At 37.2% G+C, this 26,505-nt stretch overlaps 1 protein-coding gene across 9 annotated transcripts in view; it reads left to right on the top strand.

Annotated features, from left to right (window-relative positions):
• The window catches only part of tmem135 (transmembrane protein 135), a 382,777-nt gene that overhangs the window by 23,662 nt on the left and 332,610 nt on the right, over window positions 1-26,505 (top strand). For all 9 annotated transcript variants that reach the window (XM_069890895.1, XM_069890892.1, XM_069890893.1 and 6 more), the window contains exons 2-3: window positions 1,744-1,871; window positions 4,639-4,731. In XM_069890895.1, the coding sequence (XP_069746996.1) occupies window positions 1,852-1,871; window positions 4,639-4,731 (113 nt within the window). In that variant the 5' untranslated portion in view covers window positions 1,744-1,851. The remainder of the gene's footprint in view (window positions 1-1,743; window positions 1,872-4,638; window positions 4,732-26,505) is intronic.

The following is a 26,505-nucleotide window of genomic DNA, read 5'->3' as shown; positions in this document are numbered from 1 at the left end:
CTCACATATCATTTAAAATTTGACTCCTTTGTCAAGTTTGGACCCAAGATGTGAGGAGATTACATTCCCACCCTGGTCTTTGTCTCTTTTCTCCCCTTCTGCCAGTAAATACATGTGCATGAAAACACAAACCTCAAGTTTGAAGGGCAGTTTCTTGCTGTTAACAATCTCTTATATAAATCTCTCACAGGTAAAAGAGGTTCTTGAGCTGATTTTTTTTTGTTTAATTGTACTTTTCTCTATTACCCATAATTTGTTTTTGTAACATTTGACTTATTGTAATACCATGTGCTTTTGTTTGCCAATGCACTACTGGTTTATGAATTGACTTGCCTGAATAGAACTCAAAACTCAACCTTTTACGCAATCTCAGTGCACAAGACAAGAAAAAATTCATTTCAAAGCTTGCATTGACCTGGGGAAGCTAAATTTAACCGATTGTAATTGATTGATAAGATATGACTTAATAATGCCATCGACGATACTTTCCATTACGTTGTTATGAGTCAAGATTTTGTTGGCAGGATCTTGATATCTTGTTTTCCACTTTCTTGGCTAGATGTAACAGCTATGGCTCTGCAGCAAGCTTGTTGTTAGAGCACATAATATTTGCATATCTGGAAGATCAACATTTCTTGATATTGCGCAGAGTGAATTAAATTGGCTGAAGACTTGAATGATGGTGTAAAGTCAGGAAGAGGCTAGGATATGCTGTAATTAGAATAGAAGGCACAAAGTATAAGCACTCTAATTTTGCCTTTTACACTTTTGCTGAGCTTTCCACCATGAGGATGGAGATATTCTCTGGACAATCTTGTACAGTTGCTTATTATCTGAAAAGTTGCAACATTATCTTGCCTGTCGGGTCACAGAATGTAAAATATTTTGAACAACTGCTGAAAGAAGATTTGGGAGATCTGCTAAACTTTCAAAAATGCCCCCAGGTTATTTGTTGCTTGTTACTTTGGTAAATTAAAATTGATTATTACAAAACAGGGAGTATACAAAAATAATGTAATTTGGGTGGCTCCAAAGCTATGGCAAAGTTTATCAACTTTCATCTTTTGGTAGTTATTGAGAACAGGTACTCTGAACTATCTTGATGTTTCACAGCCCTTGGAGATGATCGTACAAAACTTTGTATTACTGAGTAAGCTTAAATTAATATTTTCATTGAAGTTTTTCTCACAGTAATTATTGTCCAGATCCCAAGATACTGCTGGTGAAGTAACTTGCTCACTGATATAAAGTGCTTTTTATTGCTTAACATGCAGCTGTGATTGGAAGTAAAAAGATGATTCCTTGATCAATGTTTTCCATTTGCAACTCAGTAAAATATAGATTTTATCACACTTTCAAAACATTTCGAATTGTGTAGAATTCTAATGTACTCTTTATTTCGTCAGTACTTGCGCTCCATTAGTTTGCCTCAGAGTTTGGTCTAATTACCATGATGTATATCAGTGAAGATTTATTGCTGAAACAATCCTGCTCTTCATTGATTGTTTTCAGTTTGATGCAAACAACCCTCACTAGGGAGGGGCTGCACAGAATTGAATTGAACTTGAAAGTGCCACTTGTATTGATAATTAGATTTATTAGTGAAATTTATAAGAACCTTTATAAGAAATTTTGCAAACTAGAAAATGCTTTCAGTCATTTATGAAACAATGTAGTAATGAACAGTATGTTAAACTTTATCCTTAATTTGCCACTTAAAAGATAATTCCATGTTTATCGTAGATTGCAGCAGTCCTGCGAAGGCGAAAGTTAGACTACTACATTCACAAACTGCTCCCTGAGATCCTGCAATCAACCTCCTTCCTCACTGCAAACGGTGGCTTCTATATTATGTTTTTCTGTATCCTCAGGTAATCTACAGATGATGTTGATTTTTGCGAGATCTGTAAAAGTTTAGACATATCCTTTTTGGCACTTTCATGTGTTCATTCAGTTACAATTACAAATTTTTGGACCAAAATGATACCAGTTAAACTTGTCAGAAATTTGATCAATGGACATGCGATTATTTCATTGTGCGGAATACTGTTTGGTTAACGCTGTCATAATTTCCCTCTCTTCAAACAAGAAGCAATGCAGCTCAACAAGTTATAATTTTTAAAATTTGATTTTACTGTCACACTATTTTCATTTGGAAATGTATTATAATTTGTTCTCTATTGCTGATTCCAATTCCTGAAACACCCCAACAAGAAGAATTGTGGGAGAGCTGTTACCAGGATTACTATGATATAATTCAAGAAAGTAGCTTGCCAAATGTAACCTTTCCAAATGTAGCATTCATATCCCCATATGACTTTAAAAACAAATCTATGTAATTGATTGATGTTGTAATCTCCAAGATTTGATACATGGCCTGGTTCCTGAGCTCACTTTAAATTCATGGGTTCATTGGAAAATTTATTGTGCTACTGTGAATTGACTTTATTTTTTAAAAAAAGTTGATTTGGGTATTAAAAGATGTAGTATCCAATAGTTTGGAAAATCTGGTCCAGCACCATATGGTGTGAAATTACCGAAGTTTTACCATGCTTTTCTGAAATTTATAGTCATGATTTATGTTAAGAGTTAGAGATCAAATGAACACATGCTGTCGAATTCAGATGTAATGCCTTTAAGCTCTTTTTGTTTCCATTTTTATTATCTGGCTTGTTTACAGTGAAAGTTTCAAAAAGGATGTTAATTTTTGAGGATTTGCATTGCCATCCTGAATGTTTGCCTCACCAAAAGGAAAGTAAGATATCTGATAAGAACAAAAGAAAATGAATAACTGGTTTTAAAAAGAATGGGAGTAATTAAATAAGTTAACAAGTTACATATGGGTTGCTTAACATCAGTTTATCCACTCTTGTATTGTTAATTGTGGATATTGATAATGGCTGACAAAAAATTGTTGCCATCTGCAATTATATAGGGCATTGATAAATCCATATCTGGAGTGCTGTGAAAACTATTAGTCTCCTTGTTTAGGAATGATAATTTACTAGACAAATACCCAGTTAGGTCGACTTGCAGGATAGATCGGGCAGCATAAGCTTGCAGCTGCTGTAGTTCAGAAGGAATCCAATCTTGGAGATCTTGACTGGTTAGATGTGGAGAGGATTTTTATTCTTGTACAATTAATGATGCAGCAGGTAACTGCTTTAATTTAAATTTTTTAAAATCAATACAGCACAGTAACAGTCCCCTCCAGCCCGCGAACCAATGCCACCCAAATACACCAATTGACCTACAAACATAATTGTTTTTGAGATTTGAGAGTTTTTGGAATTTTCCTCAAAGAGCAGTGAAAGTGGGATCTTTGAATATTTGTAAGAGTGTAGTGGATGTATTCTTGAGAAACAAGTTGAGGAAAGGAAATCAGGGAACACAGTTGGGTTTGGTTTCTTAACAGGCCTTGAATTTTTTTTGCAAAAAAATTTGTGAAGTATTATATTTAGTGATTTAGGACCAGAATTAATTGTTTGCAGTTCACCAACTTTTTAAAAAAAAAAGAAAAAAATAATTATTTTTCTCTTTTCAAACAAATCCTTTAACTGATTTTTGTGCAACTTGGGTTGTTCCACAGAATTGGGGATATATTGTATTCATTTTGGTTATGTGGACCCTGATGTGACTGATAGATCAGTGTGGGCCCGCAGATGTTGGCACAGATAGGGCAACAAGTTTTTTTTGGGGGAGGGGCATAGTTCTTGAGATAGTGGTTGCTTCATTTTGAACCAGGTTATACATGTTCTAAAGTAGACTGGATGGTCACAGAGCCAACCCAAATTCTTCAATGACATTTTGAGTGGTCATGCATATGTATTCTTGGCATTCTTCATTATGTAATTTATGCAGTCCGTCGAACTACACAGTAAAATGCCTGGTATCTGGCACCTACAGGGATTAGTAGATGTCGGATAAGTGAATTTCCCAGTTGCTAGAGACCGTGTGTTGTGTTGTATGATTGGCAAACTAATGGTGAGATGCACCAATTTTATACTTCTGTAGTTTTTACATTTATTTTCTACAATTTTTTTTCTGGTTCTTTGAATTCCAGATAACAGGAATCTTACTACATCACTCTGTGGAGTGGAAAACGGGTTCCTTTGGCTTTTATGGAATCTGGAGATTTTATCTCCTTTGGGATTTCGAAATGCTGAGAAATGGGGAGGGTAGTGGATGGGTGCTCCACATTTGGGAGGGGCCAGGAAAATATTGTCTTCCTAGATTTGGTTTAGGGCTATACAGCCTGGTTATATGGGATACTGTAACTCCCCAAATTGAATCTGCAACCATCAACCATGTACCCACAAGTAGAACACCAGAAGATTATCAGCAGATATCAGGCAGCCTTGGATGGACAGCTGAAGATGATCTCCAAGTTTAGAGTTCTGAACCAGGGTTTAGACTTCAGGTGGCAGAACTGCTGGGACTGGGGATAAAGAAGCATGATCAGCAAACCACTGCATAAATGGTAAATGGCATCTCTTGTTAGGCAATTCACCATTGAAGAAAGGTTGGTGGGAAGCATAGTGGAATTGAGAGGAAAGGGGGATGGATGTAATAGATGACTCAATCCTGAATATTGCTTAAAATGGAAGCTGAGTTGTTTTTGTTTCCCTCCATATCCAGGAAACTGCTTGGAAAGTTCTACATATGGTCTGCAGGATTTGGTGCAGCTTTGCCTGCTTCCTATTTGGCCATTCTGATTGAAAGGAAAAGCAGGTAATATTTTTTAACTAAAAACAGTGATACCATGGATTTTTAAGATCTAGATCTAACTTTTTGTTGCAAAGCTATATTCATTGAAGTAGAATGAAGCTATGAAATCATTTGTTTTCCACTTTGTTGCAGATCTATTTGCATTATGAAGCATTTTCCCTAAATACTTAGCTTTTTGCTAGTTTTCTCACATCTGGTGTTTTTCATCTTTTTTTTCACTGTAGTAAAAATGCATTAACAGTGGTTGTTCAGAAAAAATACACCATACTTCTGTGATATTCTGTGTTTGAACTTTGAGCATTATTAGACTGTACAGCTGTGGAGATCATGCATGCACTCGGCATGTAAATCATTAGAAATTTAGGAAGAGTCGGTTGCACATTCCTCAAGGAGCTCTTTGCCATTCTTACATAGATCATGGTTGAGCTCCACTTCAATTTCACTTTTCTGATGATCCCCATATCCTGTGGAATTTGTAGAATTTATCATATGCTATATATGACATAAGAATATATGACATCATATTTTCCTGTTCAGAAAATGTACAACCTCATTCTTGATATCGAAATATAATTTAAGCATTGCCACTGAACTTGAAGATATTTGATATAACTGTCATATACTCAGCTTAAGGTTTCCCCCAGTTTAGGCAAAAACAATTTTAACATTCGAAAGTAGATGAATTTGGATCATTCCTGGAACTGAATTAACCTTTGAAAAAGTTTGTTCTTAATAAGTTGTTTGAAGTTCATTTCTTTTGCCTGTTTCTTTTGACTTGTTTCCTTTTCCCCTTGCATTGAAGAGTGCTCTCTCCTGTACATGCTTTTAGCCTTGTAAGAGGTAGGAGCAATGATACTGGAAGTGGCCGATTAATTCACTACTGACTGCTATCTGATGTGGCTGTTGAGTTGTTTCAGCATTCTGAAGGTCTCTATCTCCACCTGGGCCCTTCAGCTGACTGGCTTTAACTTCCTCTGGTGCCATTGCTCAGAGTTTGCTGGGCATGCTCCTTGTGATACGGTACGAGAGTAACAACCTGAGTCTCAATGTGGACAAATTGAAAGTGATGATCATAGACTTCAGGAGGACCAGGAACAACCATCCTCCACCACACATCAACAACTCTGTTTTGGAGATAGTGGAGAGCACCAAGTTACTTAAATAGTGACCTAACGTGGACACACATCCCTTCACTCGTCAGTATAGCGCAACAGCGATTGCACTTCCCGAGAAGACTGGAGAGGTCAAGGCTACCGGTCACCATTATGTCAACCTTCTACAGGAGCTGTATCACAGTGTTACACAGTTGCTGCAGAGAAATGGATTGACACAATCTTCCAGGATCATTATCTGAAGAGGGCGTGCAAAATCATTGAGAATCCCCCCCCCCCCACCCTGTGCACAGCAGCTAACAGCTGCTCCTGTCAGTGAAGAGATGCAGGAGTGTCGGAGCCAGCACCACCAGGCTGAGGAATAGCTTCTTCCCATGAGCATTGAGAATACTGAGAAACCAAAGAAACTGCTCACACTAACCATTTGAGACTCTCATATTCATTAAACAATATTTATTTAGAACCATGGAACACTACAGTACAGAAACGAGGCCCTTCTAGTATGTGCCCAACTTTTTCTGCCTCGTCCCACTGACCTGTACCCAATCCATAGGCCTCCATACCTCTCCCATCCATGTACCTTTACTTGTTAAATGTTAAAATTTAGTTCGCATTCACCACCTCAGCTAACAACTTGTTCCACATTGCCACCAGTGTGAAGAAGTTCCCCCTAAACTTGTCTCCTTTCATCTTTAATCCATGTCCTTTGGTTTGTATCTCCTGTAATTAGGTGACCAAAATTGCGCACACTATTCCGAATTTGACCTCACCAATGTCTTTTAAATTTTTACAATAACATCCCAGCTCCTGTACTCAATATTTTGATTTATGAAGGCCAATATACCAAAAGCTCTTTTGTTCAATCCTATCCACCTGTGACACCACTTTCAATGAATTGTGTATCTGCATTCCCAGGTCCCTCTGTTCTACTGCACTCTGTCATGTACTATCATTCACCGTGTTTATCCTTTTTTGGTTTGTTTTTCCAAAATGCCACACCTCACACTTGTCTGCATTAAATTGCATCTGGCATTTTTTAGCTAATTTTTCCAGCTGGTCCAGATCCCTCTGCAGGCTTTGAAAACCTTCGCTGTCCACCTCTTCACCAATCTTGGTGTCATCAGCAAACTTGCTGATCCAATTTATCACATTATCATCCAGATCATTGATATAGATGATAAACAGCACAGATCCACGAGGCACGTCACTAGTCACAGGCCTCAAGTCTGAGAAGCAATCTCTGGCTTCTCCCGTCCAACCATTGAAAAATCCAGTTCACTATTTCACCATGAATACCTAGTGTCTGAATTTTCCTGACCAAATTCCCATGTGGGACTCTTGTTTCTTGCAGTTATCTGCTATTTCTCTATTGGGCAGTCTATAATACAACACCATGAATGTGCTTGGATTTTTCCCATTCCTCAGGTCTACCTATATAGCCTCAGTAGATGAGCCCTCTAGTATGTCCTGCCTGATTTTCCCTGATGAGCAATGCCACTCCTCCCCTTTTTATCTTCCCCATTCTAGTGCATCTAAAGCAACAGAAGCCCAGAACATTGAACTGCAAGTCCTGCCCCTCCTGAAACCAAGTTTCATTAATGGCCATAATGTCATAATTCCATGTACTAAGCTTGCCTTTTTTTCCTACAATACTCCTTGCATTGAAATAGATATCACAGAATATTTCCACCACATACAACCTGTTAACTTCTAGCAGTTCATGGAATTTTCACATTATCTTTTCCTTCTTCCACTCCTCTATCTGATCTGGTACTTTGGTTTCCATACTCCTGCTAATCTAGTTTAAATCCACCAGAGCAGCACAAGCAAGCCTTCCTCCAAGGATATTAGTTCCCCTCCGGTCTGATGCAAACTGTCTCATTGGAACAGGTTCCACCTTATCTGGAATAGAGCCCTAGGATCCTGAAGCACCTGCACCATGTCTTCAGGCACATGTAAAGCTGCATTACCCTCTTATTTCTAACTTCCCTAGGACATGGAACAGGTAGCAATCCTGAGATCACAACCCTGGAGGTCCTGTCGTTCAACCTTGTGCTTAACTCATTTAACTCTTTTTGCAGGTCCTTTCCTACCCATGTCATTAGTCCCTATATGGACCATGACATCTGGCTGCGCACCCTCCCTCCTGAGAATGCTGTGAACTCTATTTGAGCTATCCCAGACCTGTCACCAGTGAGGAAACATACCATGTGGTATACTCTACTTCTTCCACAGAACCTCTTATTTGTCCCCCTAACTATGGAATCTCCTATCATTGCAGCTCACTTCTTCTCCCTTCCCTTCTTAGCCACAAGACCAGACTCTGTGCCAGAGACCTGATCACCGTGGCTTGTGCATGGTAGGTCAACACCCCACCTCTGCCCCAACAGTATCCAAAATGGTATACTTGTGATTGAGGCGAACAGCCACAGGGGCACCCTCCACTGCCTGCCTGCTCCCTTTCTCTCTTCTAACTGTCACCCATCTACCTCCTCCTGCCTCCTAGATATGATTAATGTCCCTGTTAACTCCCATCTAACACCCCTTCTGAATGATCCAGAGTTCATCCACCTCCAGCTCCAATTCCTTAACTCGACTTGTCAGGAGCTATAGCTAGATGCATTTCTCACAGATGAAGTTGCCAGGGATACTGCTGGCTTCCCTGACGACCCACATTCTACAAAAGGAGCATTCCCCAATCTTGGCTGCTATTCCTACTGTTTATGACTAGATTTAAAAAAAAAAAAAAAGTGTGATATCTAAAACTTGCCTTTACCTGTGCCTGGCTGCTGAATCCTTTTTGTTCCATGAAAAGGGTGGCTCTTTTTTACTTCAATTCCTGCTATCCCTCACCTCTTATTTGTTCTGTTAGGTCTGCTTTGTTCATGAATGAGTGAGACAAACACCAGACTGAGTCGAAATCAGGGTTCTTTGTTCTTTATTACCGGATTGTAACACTTGCGACTAACGATGTTAGTCGGAGAATGCATTCTCAGTCTGGTGTTTGTCTCACTCATTCATGAACAAAGCAGACCTAACAGTTCTCACCAAAGCCTGTTGAACCAAAGCTACACAGTCCCTCACTACTTCCTCCAATCAGCTTCTAGCTGCTGCCTCTCCTCAGGTCACCTGACCTCTTGCTCCAATCAACTTCTTCCCCCAATTATTATTGTTTGTGTGTTATCTGGTTGTGCATCTGCGTGTTTTGCGCTGAGGACTGGAGAATGCTGTTTCATCGGATGGTACTTGAGCAATCACATGACAATAAAGTTGACGACATATATTGAGGAACTCTGAGTCAAAATAGGAACTGTGAAAACAAAGGGATGGTTAACATTTCAGGGCAAAAATGTTATCTGTCTGGATGCAGAGTCTTGATCCAAATCATTAACGATTCTTCTACCTCCATAGCTGCTAAGTTCCTCCATCACTTTGTTTCTCTCTCTGGATTCCAGCATCTGCAATCTCTTGAGTGTTTTGATTGCTATTGATAACTTTGTTTGCTAATATTTGACAATGGAAGTTTATGGCTAGTGGGAGTGAGTTTGCTTTAACAGAAAGCAGCCATCTATACCTCTGTTTCCCACAAAATTTCATGTCCTATTTCTCCACCTTACATCTTGTCTGACTTTCAGATTCTTGTTTCTCACATAAGAGTTGACTGTTTTAGTTAGTTTGCTGTTAACCTATTTTAAAAGGATACTTTACTGTTGTGGTCATGAGTAGAAACCAGATCACCTGCATGTCACAGCAAAAATGTGCAAATTCCATGCAGACAGCTTCCCAATGTCAGGATCAAATTCTACAGCTATGAAGAAGTACAGTAGTGGCAATTACTTTGCTATTCAACAGCCTGCAAGCTATCCAAATAAAAGGTTTGAGACTGTTATTCCAATCTATTTATTTGCTTAAATGTATTTGTCCAAATAGTCAATATATATCAAGCTTTTGTCTGATAATATTGTTTCAATAATTTTCCAGTCTTTTTCACCTAAAATGTCTTCTTTGTAATTAAATACTAGGTAGTAGCAAATGGCATCATTTCAGGGTGATTAAGAAAGCCATTTGAAGGCTAGAATCTCATGACCTTATGGGCCATGTCACTGTCATAGATAAGGTGCTTTAAACATGGTTAGTTGTGTGGTTTCGGTATCACAGATCTAAATGCTTTTGAAGTTGTTTATCCCTTGTGATCAACTGGAATGGTCCTCCAGCAAAAGTGCATTAATTTTGTGACTAACTTAATGGTGTTGAGCAAGTTCGCCTCTATACCTTGGGTAAAAAAATAACCTTGTATAGTTTGCTATTAACATGCAATTATAATAAAGTTGGTAGCTTGCTACCAGTCTTTATATAAACATAGTGAAAGTTCAGTGGTATGTCTTACTAATCAAAAATAGCATGCAGGAAATTGTAGAAAAGGGAATGTGCACTGCCACTTAATAAGATTGTATGATTCATTCGCATCTAATTTACTTCTGTTGTTGGCAGGTGTGCCAAATGCTGGAAACATTTTAGAGTACCTTGATCTGAAGGTAAATTCATTAGATTAAAAATTCTCAGATTTTGTGTTTGGGAAAGGAGGGATTAAAGATTACAGGATTAGTCCGAAGTTAGTTATTTTAAAATCAAAATCTTGAGAAACACAGGTGTCCAAGAACGATGAATGAAGGGAAAATACATAAAATGTATTTCGGAACTTTTACTTTCACAGAAGCTGTGGGATTAGGAATCCATGGTGGAGAAATATTGGGGAGTTGATATAAATGCTACTGAAATGGGGGGGGTGTGGTCATGTGAAGGAACTAAATGCTAGACAGATATGCTTGGATGAGCTTTCCATGAAGAATTTTAAAAAGACTTTAAAATTATGATTTTTTTTCCACTATGAACAAAATGAATACTAAGAAGCCAAGACAGCAAAAAAACAAAATCAGAAGAGACATCGATTAAACCAGGGACGTCGAATGAAAGCCCAAAAGGAAGTGGCACAAGAGTGGTCTTGGGCCAACTGGCCTGGCCTGGCACAAGGGGGGGGGGGGGGGGTCAGCACGAGACCTGAATATAATCCTTGATAAAATGGAGACTTTCTGCAATTGTTTCACGGTCATTGAAGCCTCAGTGAGAGATGGGTAGAGTAGATGACTGAATTTAAAGAGTCAACTGATGATTTAATGGAATGACTGGGCCTAGTGGAAGTTGATTTAGTTAAAATGTAAGTAAAGCTAAAGCTTTGGAAGAAGATGTGAAGAGTTCGGACTTGGATAAACAAGCTATGCTGGACAAGATCAACCACATGGAGAATTTCAGCAGACACAATAATGTTTGGATTATTGGTTTGAAGGAAGGGACCGAAGGGAGAGAACCAGTGAGCTTCTTTGAAACTTGGATCCCATGAGTGTTGGAAGAAAATAAATTCAACTGAAAACTACAAATAGAAAGGGCTCATCAGATCCACGGACCCAGAAGATCTGAAGAGCAGTTACCTTGGCCAATCCTGGTAAGACTTTTGAATTACCAGGAATGTGAAGCTTCTTTGGGAGCAGCATTTGATTACTCCAGACGACGCAATGGCCCAGCTTGAGATCAATGGCAGAAAGATGTTATTCTTTCAAGACTTTAGCTCAACTTTGATTAAGCAAAGGAAGGAATTTGATGTAAAAAGGCAATTGCGGTCAAAGAACATAAAATATTTGATGATCTGTCCTGTGACTCTGAGGGTCGAAGAATGGATGGCAATCGATGTTTTATCAAGATTAAGGAAAAATGGAAAATTAAAGATATTAAACAAGAAGATTACGACAAATGTTTGCATTCTGCAATTGTTTCATGGTCATTGAAGCCTCAATGAGAGATAGGTAGAGTAAAAAGTGTATTTTTTGAACTTTGTATTTATTGTTAAATATTATGGAAATTTGTATGGAGAGCTCAAGAAAGAGTGAGAGCTTGTTTAAAAAATAGTAGCAGGGTGGAAGACTCCAGTCTAAGGGGGATAATGGTTCCGAGAGAGGAGCAGTTTTGCAAAATGATGCTAAAGGGAGGGGCTCTTCTTTCTCAAAAGATTTTGTGGGCTTTTATCGCGGGCCTCTGGGATTTTTTTGTTTACGTCACCAACAGAGCAGGGGCACTATATATGTTTTCTTTAAAGGGAAAAGATCACTATTATTTGAATAATCTAAAAAGGATTTTATTGCTGAACAATATTTGTTTAAAAACTGGTATGGATAGAACATTGAAGTTTATTAGTCTGAGTGTTAATGAGCTAAACGGGCCAGTGACATGGCAGTAGAGACCCAGACTCTCCCAGACTTTTTTCAGCAGCTATTATTAGTGTCACCCGAAAAACAAAACGGGCCCATTTTAAAAACCTCATCCTATAGACCTATCTCACTTTTGAATACTGATTATAAGATATTGGCGAAGGCATTAGCAAATAGATTGGGGCAATATTTACCTAATTTAATACTTATAGATCAGGTCAGATTTGTTAAAGGAAGACACTCTTCAAATAGTCTGGGTTGGCTCTTTAATATAATACATATGGCTAAATCACAATTGATTTCTAGTATAACAGTCTCCCTCAATGTGGAAAAGGCATTCAATTGCTTAGAATGGCCTTTTTTATTTAAAGCATTGGAGAAATTTGGAATAGGTAGAATATAAATTGGATGAAAACTATATCATAAACCACAAGCCAAAATTTTATAACTAATAGTCAAATGTTAGTGGTTTTCCCTGTCCCCAGCGCTTTTCATTTTTGTGATTGAACTGCTTGAGGAGATGAGAAGGAGTAATTGGATGTTAAAGGCTTCAAGGTTGAACAAAAAAAACCATAAAATTAGCCTATTTGCTGATGATGTGCTATTTATTTGATCTGGCTGAGTCTCTGGAGAAATTGCAAGCAGTACTAGAAAAAATATGGAAGAGTTACAGGTTATAAAATTAATATGGATAAAAGTGAGATAATGCCATTGATGAATTAAAAAGGAAGTAAATTTAAGTGGAAAGTAGATGGAATTAAATATGGGAATCATAATTGATAATAACCTATAGCATTTGTGTAAATTAAATTATACTCCCCTGCTGGGGAAGATTGAGAAGGATTTGCAGAAATGGGAAGATTTGCCGCTTACTTTGATTGGAAGGGTTAACTGTGTCAAAATGAAAGTGATGCCAAGATTACAATATCTTTTTCAATTGCTGGAAAAATATTTCTTTAAATTATTAAATAATTGTCAATTCCTATGGAATAATAAGGTGCCAAGTATTTCACTGGGAAAATTAATGTGGGATTATAAGATGGGAGGATTTAGGCTACCGAATTTTAGTAAGTATTATTTGTCAGCACAAGCCAGATTTCTTTCATCTTTCTTTGAGGAAGGCAGCCCCTCTCTTGGATTGGAATGGGGTTATATGCAATGAAAGAAAGGGCAGCAAAAGATTTTATCTATAAAGTGCAGTGTCAAGTCAAATAACAAAAGAGATTGACAATCCTATATTCGTACATATGATTAGTGTATGGCAAGAAATCAGTGAGTATATTGGGGGAAAAAAAGCAGGGATATCATTGAGCAACATTACGTAAGAATATGTTGTTGCCTATGAATATAGGTAACAGAATATTAAACTCCTATGACAAAGGAATGAGATATATTGAAGACTGCTATGCAGAGGGGACTATGTCTTTTGATCAACTAAAACAGAAATGTGGAGTAGCTAATGGAACTTCCTTCTGTTTTATCCAGCTAAGATCATTTAAAAAAAATTATTTAAAAATTCCATGCATGTAAAATACAATAATCAAATATTAAAATTGAGCCCATTATATTTGATGGTATAAACCCCCAATTCCCCAACTTCATCCCCCTTAACAAAATCCCAAGAAAAGAAAGAAATAAAAAAAAAGCTTAGAAAAAGAGAAATAAAGTAAGAAAAACAAGAAAAGAAATCTGGTTGCCAGAGGACATTCCTCACCACTCGGCTGTGATCATTTGTATTTTTTAATGCTTTCAAGGAAGTTATCGAGGTTTTCAAAGTCTAGAGAAAACATCTATAAGTTGATTTCTACAATTTGTAAATACAGGTGCCAAATCTTCAAAGTCTCCAGAGGAGAGCATCTATGCATTTCTGCATTCTGTCGATCTATATCTAAATGGGTATCTGATTTCCATGTTACTGCTATACATTTTCTTGCTAATGCAATATTTGGATAATTTCAATTTTGGACTTATCCCTTCAATATTACCTAATAAAAATAACATTGGTTTTGTGGGAATTTAATTCCTTTAACCTGTTCTAAAAAAAAGTTGCCAAATTTATCCAGAGAGGTCTCACTTTCGGGTAGGACCATGTAGAATGTAAAACTAGTACCTATCTCCTGGCCACATTTAAAACAGTAGTCTGATAAATCTTACTTCAATCTATTTAACTTTTGTGGTGAGAGATATAACTGATGTTTAAAAAAAAAATATTGAACTAATCTGTATTTAGCATTTATAGTGTTTTTGTCATACTATCATGACATGACTCTGACAAATTTTATTAATCAATGTTAATTTTAAATCCATCTCCCATCATTGTCTGGACCTATGTATCCTTTGTTTGGGTGTCCTCTTCTGCAATAAATTGTACATAGCTGAAATAAATTTCTTTATATGTCTATTGCGAATCACTACATTTTGTTAATAGAATTGTTGGACCCAGTTTATCTCTTAAATTAACCCTTGACTAATAATAACATAAAAGTGTACTATTTTGTATCCCATATTTATTTTTTAATTGTTCAATGACATTAAATTTCTTCCCTCATAGCTAATTCCTTTCCGAGACCAAATTTTAAAAATTGATTTTTAGTCAATTTTGTTACAAAGGCATTTTAGGCAGGACATCCCCCCCTCATTCCAATTTCATTGTTTATCTTATTCCAAATATTAATTAAATGTTTCAACAAAGGTGCTTCCCTCTCCCCAGATATTAATTTCAATTCCCATTTGTATATAAAGCCTTCTAATATTCTCATCTCCTATTTTATCAGTTTCTATTTTAATCCACACCGGCTTCAAAAAAACAAAGCAGGAATCCTCATTTGAGCTGCCTTATAATAGTTTTTAAAATTTGGTAACTATAAACCTCCTAACTGAAGCTTCCATGGCATTTTACATAAAGAAACTATTGACATCTTACCCTTCCAAAGAGAGTTTCTTGTGTATTTATTTAACTCTTGAAAAAACATTTGTGGTAACATTATTGGCAATGTTTGAAATAAGTAACTTTAGGAAAGACAGTACAACTCCGATTATCCGAAATTGGATTCTCCAAAATCCTCATTTATCCTAAATTTTTTCAGAGCCAAACTGACTGGGGACCACAAGCTCGTGGCAGCAGCAGCGGACCTTGGGTTCCCGGCAGTGCCATGGTTCTTAAGCTCCTGAGCAGGAGCAGGACTCTGGGGCTCCCGGCACAAGGAGGCCCTTGGTGGGAAGGTGTTGGTGATTGGCAGTAGCCAGCATTTTTTTGGGTGAAAATTAAACATTTTTTCAATGCTTAAAAAGCCTTCCCTTGTTATTGTTGTTTAAACACGGTTGCAAGTGATTTGCTGTGCTGCTGGGCTGTTTTTTTAAAAAAAAACAGATTGGTTCTCTGAAAAAACCGTTTATCTGAAATGGGCCCAGTCTCGATCATTTCAGACAATTGGAGTTGTACTGTATATTCATTTTAACACAATTAATAATGTTATTGGGTATATCATCCACTTATTCAAATCTTCTCCAATTTTCTTAAGTTAAGGTAAATAATTAAATTTATATCCCTAAATATTCCATTTATTGGCCATTTAAATTGGGTATCTTTTTGGCACTAAGTATAATTCCCTATAGTGAGGGGCATAATTTCATTTTTTATTTTATTTCATAACTCTATACCTTCCCATATTCCTCCGATCTTAAGTATAATTTACATAACGAACCTAATGACTCTGTCAAATAGATCAAAACATCATCAGAAAATAAATTAATTTTATATTACTCTTGATTAACTCTAAATCCTTTAATATCAGTATCCGATGAATCAGTTCTACAAGTGGTTCTATCACTAAAATAAATAGTGATAGTGGACATCCTTGTCTACTAGATCTAATTAACTGAAATGGTGCTGAAACCTGCCCATTTGTTACCAATTTAGCTTTAGGATCATTATATAAGACTCTAACCTAATTTGCAAATATCTGTCCCATCCCAAATCTTTCACACACCTTAAGGTCCCATTCTAATCTATCAAATGGTTTTTCCACATCTAAAGCCACTGCCATAATTAAATCTCCATCTTTTTGTGCCAGATGCATTATACCAAGTAATCTAGTTACTTAATTACATTGTAAGATCATTCTTCAGAGAAAGATGGGGGCCAACGTTGGTCCCACATGCAATTAGTGAAATGGATTGAACAATTTGGCTGGGGAATACACCCAAATTTATAACAAAAATGTATAAATGAAAGTGCAAAACCACGTTTATAGAGGTCAAGAGAGAAATGGGAGTTGGATCTTGGGTGTTGTAATACTAGAAAGATATTGGTCTGATTAGTGTTTGGATAGTATGATATCAATTATAAATGCAAGATATGGATTGGTTCAGTATAACTTCTTACTCTAAATATATTTTATGCTGCAGAAGCTACTTGGGTCAAAATCTGAAATATTGGAGATTTGCTTTAGAGGTGGGATTGAAACAGGAATGTTTTTACATGCTACGTGTGAAGGTGAGGCCTTTTTGGCAGAATATTGTGAGAATGTTAAAAAGGGTAACAGGTGGCCTTCACAGATGACCCAGAGCTTATCTTTTGGGTAATTTTATAGAAATAGGTAATAATTAACTAAATTCCAAATATCTTTTGTCAAAATAGCTTTAGCAGTGGCTAAGAATTGTGTTGCAACTACTTGGAACTCCGTCTCTCCCTTACTCCTAGCACGATGAACTGCAGAGATGAATAGTTGTATGGTCTTTTATCACAATGCCACTCACTAACACTAATTCCTCTCCCCTAATATCTGAAGGTCTGTCAGTGACTGACTTGAATACATTCAGTAACCGAGCATTCACACCCTCCTTCTGTAGAGTTCCAGACTCAGTACCTTTTGATACATACTTTTAAAAAATCTTATTCATGAATGAACAAGCCCTAATTTGAAAGATTAACAGCCACTCCACATCTGTCCTGTCAAAACCATGAATTATGTACTTATGAATTAAATCATCTCTCATTCTCCTCCCAGCAACACATCAGTGCTTCACCCACCTAACAAAACGGTGAGTCAAGTAGAAGATGCATCACTATTTACCACCAATTTATTTTATCTCCAGTTCCAACCATTTCATCTTCTGCATTTATGGGAGCATGCGTAGACATTCAAGATGGGCTAAACCCTAAGGGCCTGCCGGTCAGATATTCCCGAGTGAACTACCCACTGTTAGCCTTTTACCTTTGCTGTATAATTGCAACTCAATCTGGCAGACCTAGTGTCAAATCGATGATGTACTGGGAATGATACCTTGCTGGGTTGGTGCTGGACATAGCCACACTTTGTGATAGAGAACAGGACAGTGATATTATTAAAAGGTTTTTTTTTCCTGTTATCCTACTTGCATGTTTTGTCCAAGTTTTAAATGTTTCCAGCAAATACAGTTTTTCAAAAAAAAGGTACACAAAAACATCTTTTCCCATCATTGTCCTGGAATGCTGGATTGCCCCTTTTACACTGACACCATTCTGGAAAAAAGTCAGGACTGGAATGACCCCTCCCATTCTGTGTTGGTGTCTTTTACACAGAAGGCGTAGGGTAAAAACAGCCACAAATAATACCAGAATGAAATGGCTGTGTAAAAGGCACCATAGTTTCAGTTTTAAACAGCTTGAGAGTGTGACCTGCGTTCTTCTTTTAAGATCAATGGTAGCAAATGATGCAGAATTTAATGACTCTCATCTTGCAAAGCTTGATCAAAATACACTCCATCAACATCGTATCTAATAAAGATGATTTTAAACTATAATTTTATGGCTCCTCTGAGCACGCATTTAAGTCTGAATATTATCCACTATATTAGCAAACCAAAACCATCTAGTTTTCTAACTGACTGCATATGGATAAAATAACTTTTTATGGTGACTGAGCTGTAAATATAATCTATGAATCCAGGTGCCCCACTGTTACTTCTGAGCATTAGTTGTAAATCTTGAGCCAACTTACTCATGCTTTCCTTTCAGACTTCATGGATAATGATTATTTGTCTTTCCATTTGTGTAAGGTTTTTGTTTGCCCCTCGTGCCTGATTCCCACTACAGTATATCTATTATCAATGGTTGAGAAAGGCAGAGTAAAAGATAAATTGGCCTACAATAGAAGGAGGGAGAATTGCAAATCAGATGCAGCACTTCATAACTTTGGATAAGTGCTGAACTTTATGGGGAATGAACTGAAGAGATATTTGCAGCTTTTCTTCACCAAGTTGAATGTTGGACAAAATGAATGTTTGCTCTTTTTCCTATTTTTATACACTAAAAGTACACCATAAATCCAAGTTCTTGAATTATTCATGTAAATAGCAACTTTTACATGATAGAGGAATTAGGGGATATGGGGAGAAGGCAGGTAGGTGGAGTTAGGTCATAAATTAGATCAGCCATGATCGTATTGAATGGCGGAGCAGGCTCGATGGGCCATTTTTGGCCTACTCCTGTGCCTACTTCCTATGTGAACATCAGGGGGGCATTTTGCCTTTGGAACTGTGCACTAATTTGTGCCATTGTCTTAAATGGAGAGAGGAAGATTTAGGGGAGGAGATTTGTTGCCAGCTCACCTATATCTGTGTTCATAGACACAGCATTTATGTGTGCATGCATATACATCACTCAATATCTTGATCAGAGACTAGTTTAAAGGAACTTCATAAAATTGAAGAAAATCTTCTGAAATTATTTCATTGTTATATTTTACTTTTAAAACATCAAGGCTATAGAATTCCCATGACCTCTGAGGCTTATTATGTGGGTTTTAGTATAGTTTTGAACAAAATGATGGGAAGCCATGTGGATTCCAGTTGCATAGAGGAGGCAAGGAAGAACATGCTTTTGAGCAATTTAGTTGCTGGAGCATGTACTGAGGAAATGTAGATTTGTGTTGGTACTAGTGCCAATTGGAAGATCTGATCCATTATATTTTGGATGTGATTTTGACTTGACATTCAACAAAAAAAGTTTATTTCACAAGCTTGTGCTTTTTGTGTTCCCCCTCTGCGCCTCTCCCCCAGCCTACTTGAAGCTTATTAAACTTGTTTTTATTTTCCTTCCCAGTCCTGATGCATGGTCTGCCTGGTGCTACTTCTTGATCTAACATGATAGCAACAGCAATTTTTGGGATAAAACATTGGCTTATAAATCTTTCGTTTTGAAGATGTAACATGGTCAAATCAAAGCAATCTTTTTTTAAAATTTAAAAAAATTTTTTCACACTATGAACCATATTAACCAAAATACACACAAACATTTCCCTCTTGAATATACATAGTGTCGTTTTCTCTCCTTTTTCCCCCCTCCCTCTTTCCCACCCCCCTCCCAACCCACTAAACGTTCAACATATACAATAAGCCCATTAAACAATGTCATCACACAATGAAAATAATCAAGAAAATTGTGTCATCTACTTTTACACACTGGGTCAGTTCATTTTGTCTTCTTCTCATTCTGTCATTTTAGGGGGTGGAGGTCCACGGTAGGCCCTCTCTTTTGTGTTCCATGTACAGTTCCCAAATTTGTTCAAGTACTGTGACGTTATTTTTTAAATTATATGTTATTTTTTCCAATGGAATACATTTATTCATTTCTATGTACCATTGCTGTACTCTCAAGCTCTTTTCTGATTTCCAGGTTGACATTATACATTTTTTTGCTACAAAGCAATCAGTGCAGAAACTGACAGCATTACTCTCAGTGTTACTCGCTATTATCACCCTAATTTCAACCTGATGTATAAAACTTGGGGAATATTTTTGAGCTTTTTATTTGGGGGGGGGTGGAAAACAAGTGGATCTAACATGTTGTCAAATACACTCTGGTATACGTGACGTTAGATGCAGATGCTGTTGATATATGCGTCCCACCCCTTTTGTTCACAGAATGCCAGTATGCAGTATAAAAAGGCAGACTGAAATGGAAAATTGCAGGTTTTGGTCATTCCAGTGCAAATGACCAATGGTGGTATATTGGAGGCTGTTCATAATGGGAAAAATAGTGCAAACGCTGTTTTTTTTTTAAAAAGTCACAGATGGAGTGAAATTTATGCAACATCTTCACTTCAGCAATTTCTGGCTGCAGCATGCTATTTCATAACACATTTAACCATGCTGATAAATCTGTTGAATATGCTCTTGACAAAGCATGGATTTCCACAAATGATTTATCAGTGATTTGGATTAAAACCTGTATGGCATGATCTGCAAATTTGCAGGATGACAGTAAAGTGTCTGGTATCGTGAAAAGTGAAGACATTTGCTAAAGATTGCAGCAGGATCTTGATCAGTTGGGCAGATAGGCAGAGGAATGGTTGATAAAATTTAATACAGAAAAATGTGAGGTGCTGAATTTTGACTGACATGGATCTGGGAGTGTTTTTGAACAGAGGAATCTAGGAGTACAGTTACATAGTACCTTGTGAGTAGCATAACAGGTAGAAAGCATGATTAAAAAGCTTTTTGGCACATTGGCTTTTATTAGAGAATTCAGTTAAAAATTGGGAGGTTGTATTCCAGTTGCACAAGAGGTGGTGAGGCCCCATTTGGAGTATTGTGTTCAGTTTTGGTCACTATACAAGGGGAACAATTGTCTAGCTGGAGAGGATGCAGAAAAGATTTGTGAGGATGTTGCCAAACTCTGGGTGGGGCTAGGGGGGGTGTTGTGGTTTAGGGTTATAGCAAATGATTGAGCAGGCTTGGGCTTTGTGCCTTGGAGCGCAATAGGATTAGGGGTGATCTCATAGAGGTAAAAAAATCATGAGTGGAATAGATCTGATAAATGCAGTCTTTTGCCCGTGGTTGGGGAATCAGTAACCAGAGGACATAGGTTTAAGGTGATGAGGGGATAGACTCAATATGAACTTGATGGAGTGGTGAGTGTATGTAATAGACTGTCAGAGGTATTGTTGCAACATTTAAGAAAAAGATTGGATGGATACATGATAGGATAAGTTTAGGGGATGTGAGCCAAAAACAGGCAATTGGACATTGAAGGCAAATTTGCTGTTTTGATTTAGCAGTGTTGCAAGTTCTTGTTTGTAGTGAGTGTTACTTTGGGGATTGGTTCAGGGTGCAAAACATTCACAGATTTCATAACATTTTTACAAACTCTGAGGCACCGGATTCCAAACCATAAACAGAGTTAATGCTCTCAACTAAGAAACAGAACAATGGATTATTTACCCAAGGAAAAGACATCTGTTAAGAGAGAAGGCATATGATGCAAATCTAAATAGGTCATATGCATTAAATGGTAGGCTATTGAGATGTGCAGAGCAACAAAGGGATTTAGGAGTGATGGTAAATAGTACCCACAAGGCTGATACTCAGGTAGATGGTGTGGTGAAGAAGGCATTTGGAATGTTGGCCTTCATAAATCGGAGTATTGAATTCAAGAGTAGGGAGGTTATGATGAAATTGTACAAGGCATTGGTGAGGCCAAATTTGGAGTACTTTGTACAGTTTTGGTCACCAAAATATAGGAAAGATATAAACAAAATAGAGAGTGTACAGAGAAGGTTCATGAGAATGTTGACAGGATTTCAAGGTTTGAGTTACAGGGAAAGGTTGTGCAGACTAGGGCTATTTTCTCTGGAGCAGAGAAGATTGAGGGGGAACTTGATAGAGGTGTTTAAGATTTTAAAAGGGACAGACAGAGTAAATGTCGATAGGCTTTTTCAATTAAGAGTAGGGGAGATTCAAACTAGAGGGCATGGTTTAAGATTGAAGGGGGAAAATTATAAGGGGAACATGAGGGGAAATTTCTTTACACAAATGAAGGGGGGGGGGAGGGAGGGAGGGAGGGAGAATTCAGTTCTACAGTTCAGCAGCAGCAGCACCTGGGACTGGAACAGGACAAGCTGGCAAACTTATGGAAAATCCCCATTTTGAAGACTGTGAGTTCTTAGTTCAGCCTGGTCAAAGCCCTTGAGGTCCATACAAGGGGAGATGGCTGGCTGTATAATGTTTCACTTGAAATAAGGGAAACAGAAAAGGAACTCTGTGGTGACCTGAAAGAAAGAGATTATCATCTGGAAAACCCTGATGGGGCACGTTTCTTCGGCAAGACACTGAAGTGGCTGATAAAAAGGAATCAGTTATGGGTATCCAACAAGCAACAAATCTCTCTCAAAAATGTCAAGAACCTTCCTGAGCAGTAACCATTTATCTTTCAAGCACCAAAGCCTGGTGAAATTCATAAATGTTCAATTCTGTGCACAGTATAAGATTTGCCTGATACCAGTGAACTTGGAGGAGTGAGAAGTGAGATTGGACTATGAATCAAATAATTTCTTTTGAACTTGTATATACATTATATACACGTACGTTTAGAATTAGAAGGAGGTTAAGTTGTTAATAGTAATAAGTTAAAGTTTGATCCTGTTTTAATGTTTAAAGAAAATTAAAAGCAATTTTTGTTTAAGTAACCATTTGTCTTGGTGAATTTCTATTGCTGCTGGGTTTTGGGGTCCTCTGGGCTCGTAACAATAGTAAAAACAGTAAAGTGCTGGAGAACTCTGCAGATCTTGCAGCATCCAAAGGAAGTAAAGATGTATAATCAATATTTAAGGCCTGAGCCCTTCTTCAAGGTAGCTTTGGTTTATATATCTTTACCTCCTATGGATAATGTGAGACTTGCTGGGTTTAATAATAAAGTGTTTGCAAGATTTATCCAGTTGGAATTGAATGAAAGCAATGCTAGGGCTTCCTCAGGTTATGAAATCTGACCACACAAATTCTCCAATACATTTTTAAAGCATTTTTTAAGACCGGAAGGTTAGTTGCAGAAATGCAAACCTCTTCATATGGAATTGGTGTAGCAACTAGTTAATTCAAGAGACAACCAGTTTAAAAAAAATGCTGTTTGCATTGTAATCACGCTTTGTCGATAAGAACACAGTTACTAGTTCACAACAGGAAGTCACTTAAGAAGTTTGCTTGATATTTTGATACCATCATCCAAAGTTGCTATTCACAGTGGGACATTCTGATCCTGTATCATTGGAAACCATATAAGAAGACCATAAATGTAAATAGATCTTGATTTAAATTAATTTTAAAACATGGCAAAATTGGTTAATGGACAGTTCTATTGCCTATTTTGTTTCCTTTTTCTTCAATTATAATGGCTTTCTCTAGATATATTAGCATTAAAAAAAAAATCAATTAATTATTTTATTTAAAAAAAAGATGTATAATGGTATGATGTTCATTGATACCAAAATAGGTTGGACAGAGTTGTTTGCTTTTTTTTGAAAAAACACAATAATATTGGATATGTCCAGGTGTGCAGAGGTGGGTCAACAGAGAAGTTGCACAACTAATATCCAATGCAAGTGGTCTTCTGTTAAACTTGTAAAGAGAAGTGGTTTAAAGCTAGGGAGAATAGTAAGTGTAAGTTTTAGAATTGTTCATTGCTCTCAGATTGCTTCCTTTATTGACAGGGTTATCAGCTCTAAAGCCTTTTGATCAACTATTTATATCTTGAAGGATCAAACAAAAGCCTTCCTATAAATTGAGGGACTGGGCAGATACATGGCAAATGCACTACAATGTGGATAAATGTGAGGTTATCCACTTTGGTAATACAAACCGGAGGGCAGATTACTATTTGAATGGCAATAGATTAAGAGATGGGGAAGTGCAGAGAGACCTAGGGGTACTTGTACATCAGTCTCTGAAGGCGGGCATGCAGGTACAGCAGGCGGTTAAAAAGGCAAATGGTATGTTGGCCTTCATATCGAGAGGGTTTGAGTATAGGAACAAGGATACCTTACTGCAGCTGTACAGGGCCTAAGTGAGACCCCACCTGGAGTATTGTGTGCAGTTTTGGTCACCTTATCTAAGGAAGGATGTTCTTGCAATGGAGGGAGTGCAGAGGCGATTCACCAGGCTGATACCTGGAATGGCAGGAATGACTTATGAGGAAAGATTGCGCAAATTGGGATTGTACTCGCTGGAGTTTAGAAGATTGAGAGGGGATCTCATAGAGACCTATAAAATTCTGGCAGGACTGGACAGAATGGATGCAGATGGGATGTTTCCAATGATGGGAAAATCCAGAACCCTGGGCCATGGTTTGAGGATAATAGGCAAACCATTTAGGACCGAGATGAGGAGGAATTTCTTGACCCAGAGGGTGGTGAATCTGTGGAATTCATTGCCACAGAGGGCAGTAGAGGCTGGTTCATTAAATATATTTAAGAGGGAATTAGACATATTTCTTCAGTATAAGGGTATTAAAGGTTACGGAGAGAAGGCGGGGACGGGGTACTGAACTTTAAGATCAGCCATGATCTCGTTGAATGGCGGAGCAGGCTCGAAGGGTCGAATGACCTACTCCTGCTCCTATCTTCTATGTTTCTATGTTTCGATGTATATTGTTATTCATGCAAATATATTCTAGTATCAAGCAAATTTACAATTGTTGAGTGTAAGAAAATTGTAACAGATTTGTCTTAAGAAATACTGTAAGTTTAGGAAGGATCTGTACAATCCACATACCTGACCATTCCAAACATCAAATTCACTGATTCCAAAAACTTGGTTGTCTGGCCCCCACTGACAGTTTTCACACTCAAGTTCAATGAGATTTATGAATACAGTACAACTGTGTTAATATTTCCTGCTTTGTGGACTGTCACCTTTTAATGGGGATTCAAAGGCACATAATTTGACTGTTGTACTAACAACTTCTGCAATGAGAGACTTGAGGTTCAACTATCATTCCTGTTTCATTATGGTGAATTGTTGGCTCACTGGCATGAAAACAACACAAAGTTGAAGGGGATGAAAGTCTGTTAAGAAAAGTAATGGTCAGATTTTAAAAAAAAACTTCTCAAAACAAATCAGGCTGGAATTATAAACAATCTCCTGTCTTGTGCCAAGTTGGAAATGAATGCTGATGTTTAGACATTAAAGTGAAATTTAAATGTTAAATTACAAATATTTATAATTAGATATTTTTCAATCTCTGTCAGTGTACAATGTAAATAATTGAAGCAGTGTGTGGATATGTAGATTTGAAAAAGTGGCCTTCAGATATGTTACCGTCTAGAAATGTGGCCTTTGACCAAAAGTTAATGATATTCTTTGTTTACCTCTATTTGCAATCATTAACTGCTGGCTAATGGGCATAATGGCAGTGCTAATCTGTGCTTTATAGATAATGACTGGTATAATGCTCTTTAGTTTCAGTACTTTTTCAAAACGTCAGCTGAGGCTTAAGCCACAGTTGATGATGGATGGCAAATGCATGTGGTATTGTTATAGGTTTTTCTGATCTGCTGTATGTGACTGAAAATGCTGTGTTTGTCCAGAATGTAGTGACGTGAGAAATCTCCAACTATGGCTCATTGTAAAAAAAAACACTCATTAGGGTTTTGCCATACTGAACAAAAATGAATTATGATCAGTTTTTTGGCATAAGTTTGAGCACTCAACTTCACCAGTAGACTTCTGTATTTTTACTTGGGAGATATTCTCAGAATATCGGACACTGTTAATGGGATGAATTGAGGGCTTCCCCAGGTTATGAAATCTGATGACACAAATTGTCCAATACATCTTTAAAGCATTTTTTAAGACTGGAAAGTTAGTTACAGAAATGCAATCTTCTTCATATGGAATTGGTGTAGCAACTAGTCAATATTGCTTTTTCGGTTTATTGAGTTAAAGCAATTCAATGGATTATTTTCAAATCACTAACTTTGGAAAGGAACATTAGTTAGCTTTGGAAAATTTCAAAAAATTTAAATAACTGTTTGTAATTTTCCTTAGGATTGAAAAAAAATTAGAAATGCCTACATTAATTCCATAAATAAAATTTAGTTGTATTAACTTCAAAAGCATTGATTTAACAGAAAATACAATTAGATTTTAGGAAATTAGACTGCTTCATTGGTCTGCCACCATTTGCTCATTCTGAGTCTTAGGTTTCTGTAAATTGCTCACAATTTCAAGTTTTGTGGAATTGCAATTTTCAATTTCCAATGTGCAATATGATAGAAGTATCACAATTAATTGAAATGGTGTTTAATTTTGAATACCACAGTCTTTAAAGATGTTTGTGTGAGGAAATTGACTTGAGCATATGAAAGCACTTTAAAAATAATCTCCATTTTATACATTTGCAATCCTGACCAAAATGGAAGTTTTCTCAACCGTATACATTTTGATTTTAAAGATTTTGATTCATGTAAATAAATTGGATGTCCTAATGCCTTCATTATTTTTGAGAAGTGATATTTCAAAATGCATTGTTCACACACAAATTCAGTGGGTTGCCAATGTGAAAAGGTAAATTGAGTGGCAGGTTTTGCAACTTTTAAGATTTCAGAATGTTATTGGAATTGCCCCACCTTTTGCTTAAGAAAGATATTTAG

This window comes from Narcine bancroftii, chromosome 7, assembly GCF_036971445.1.
Source record: "Narcine bancroftii isolate sNarBan1 chromosome 7, sNarBan1.hap1, whole genome shotgun sequence".
NCBI classification, from domain to species: domain Eukaryota; kingdom Metazoa; phylum Chordata; class Chondrichthyes; order Torpediniformes; family Narcinidae; genus Narcine; species Narcine bancroftii.
This window is presented reverse-complemented; position numbering and strand designations above follow the sequence as displayed.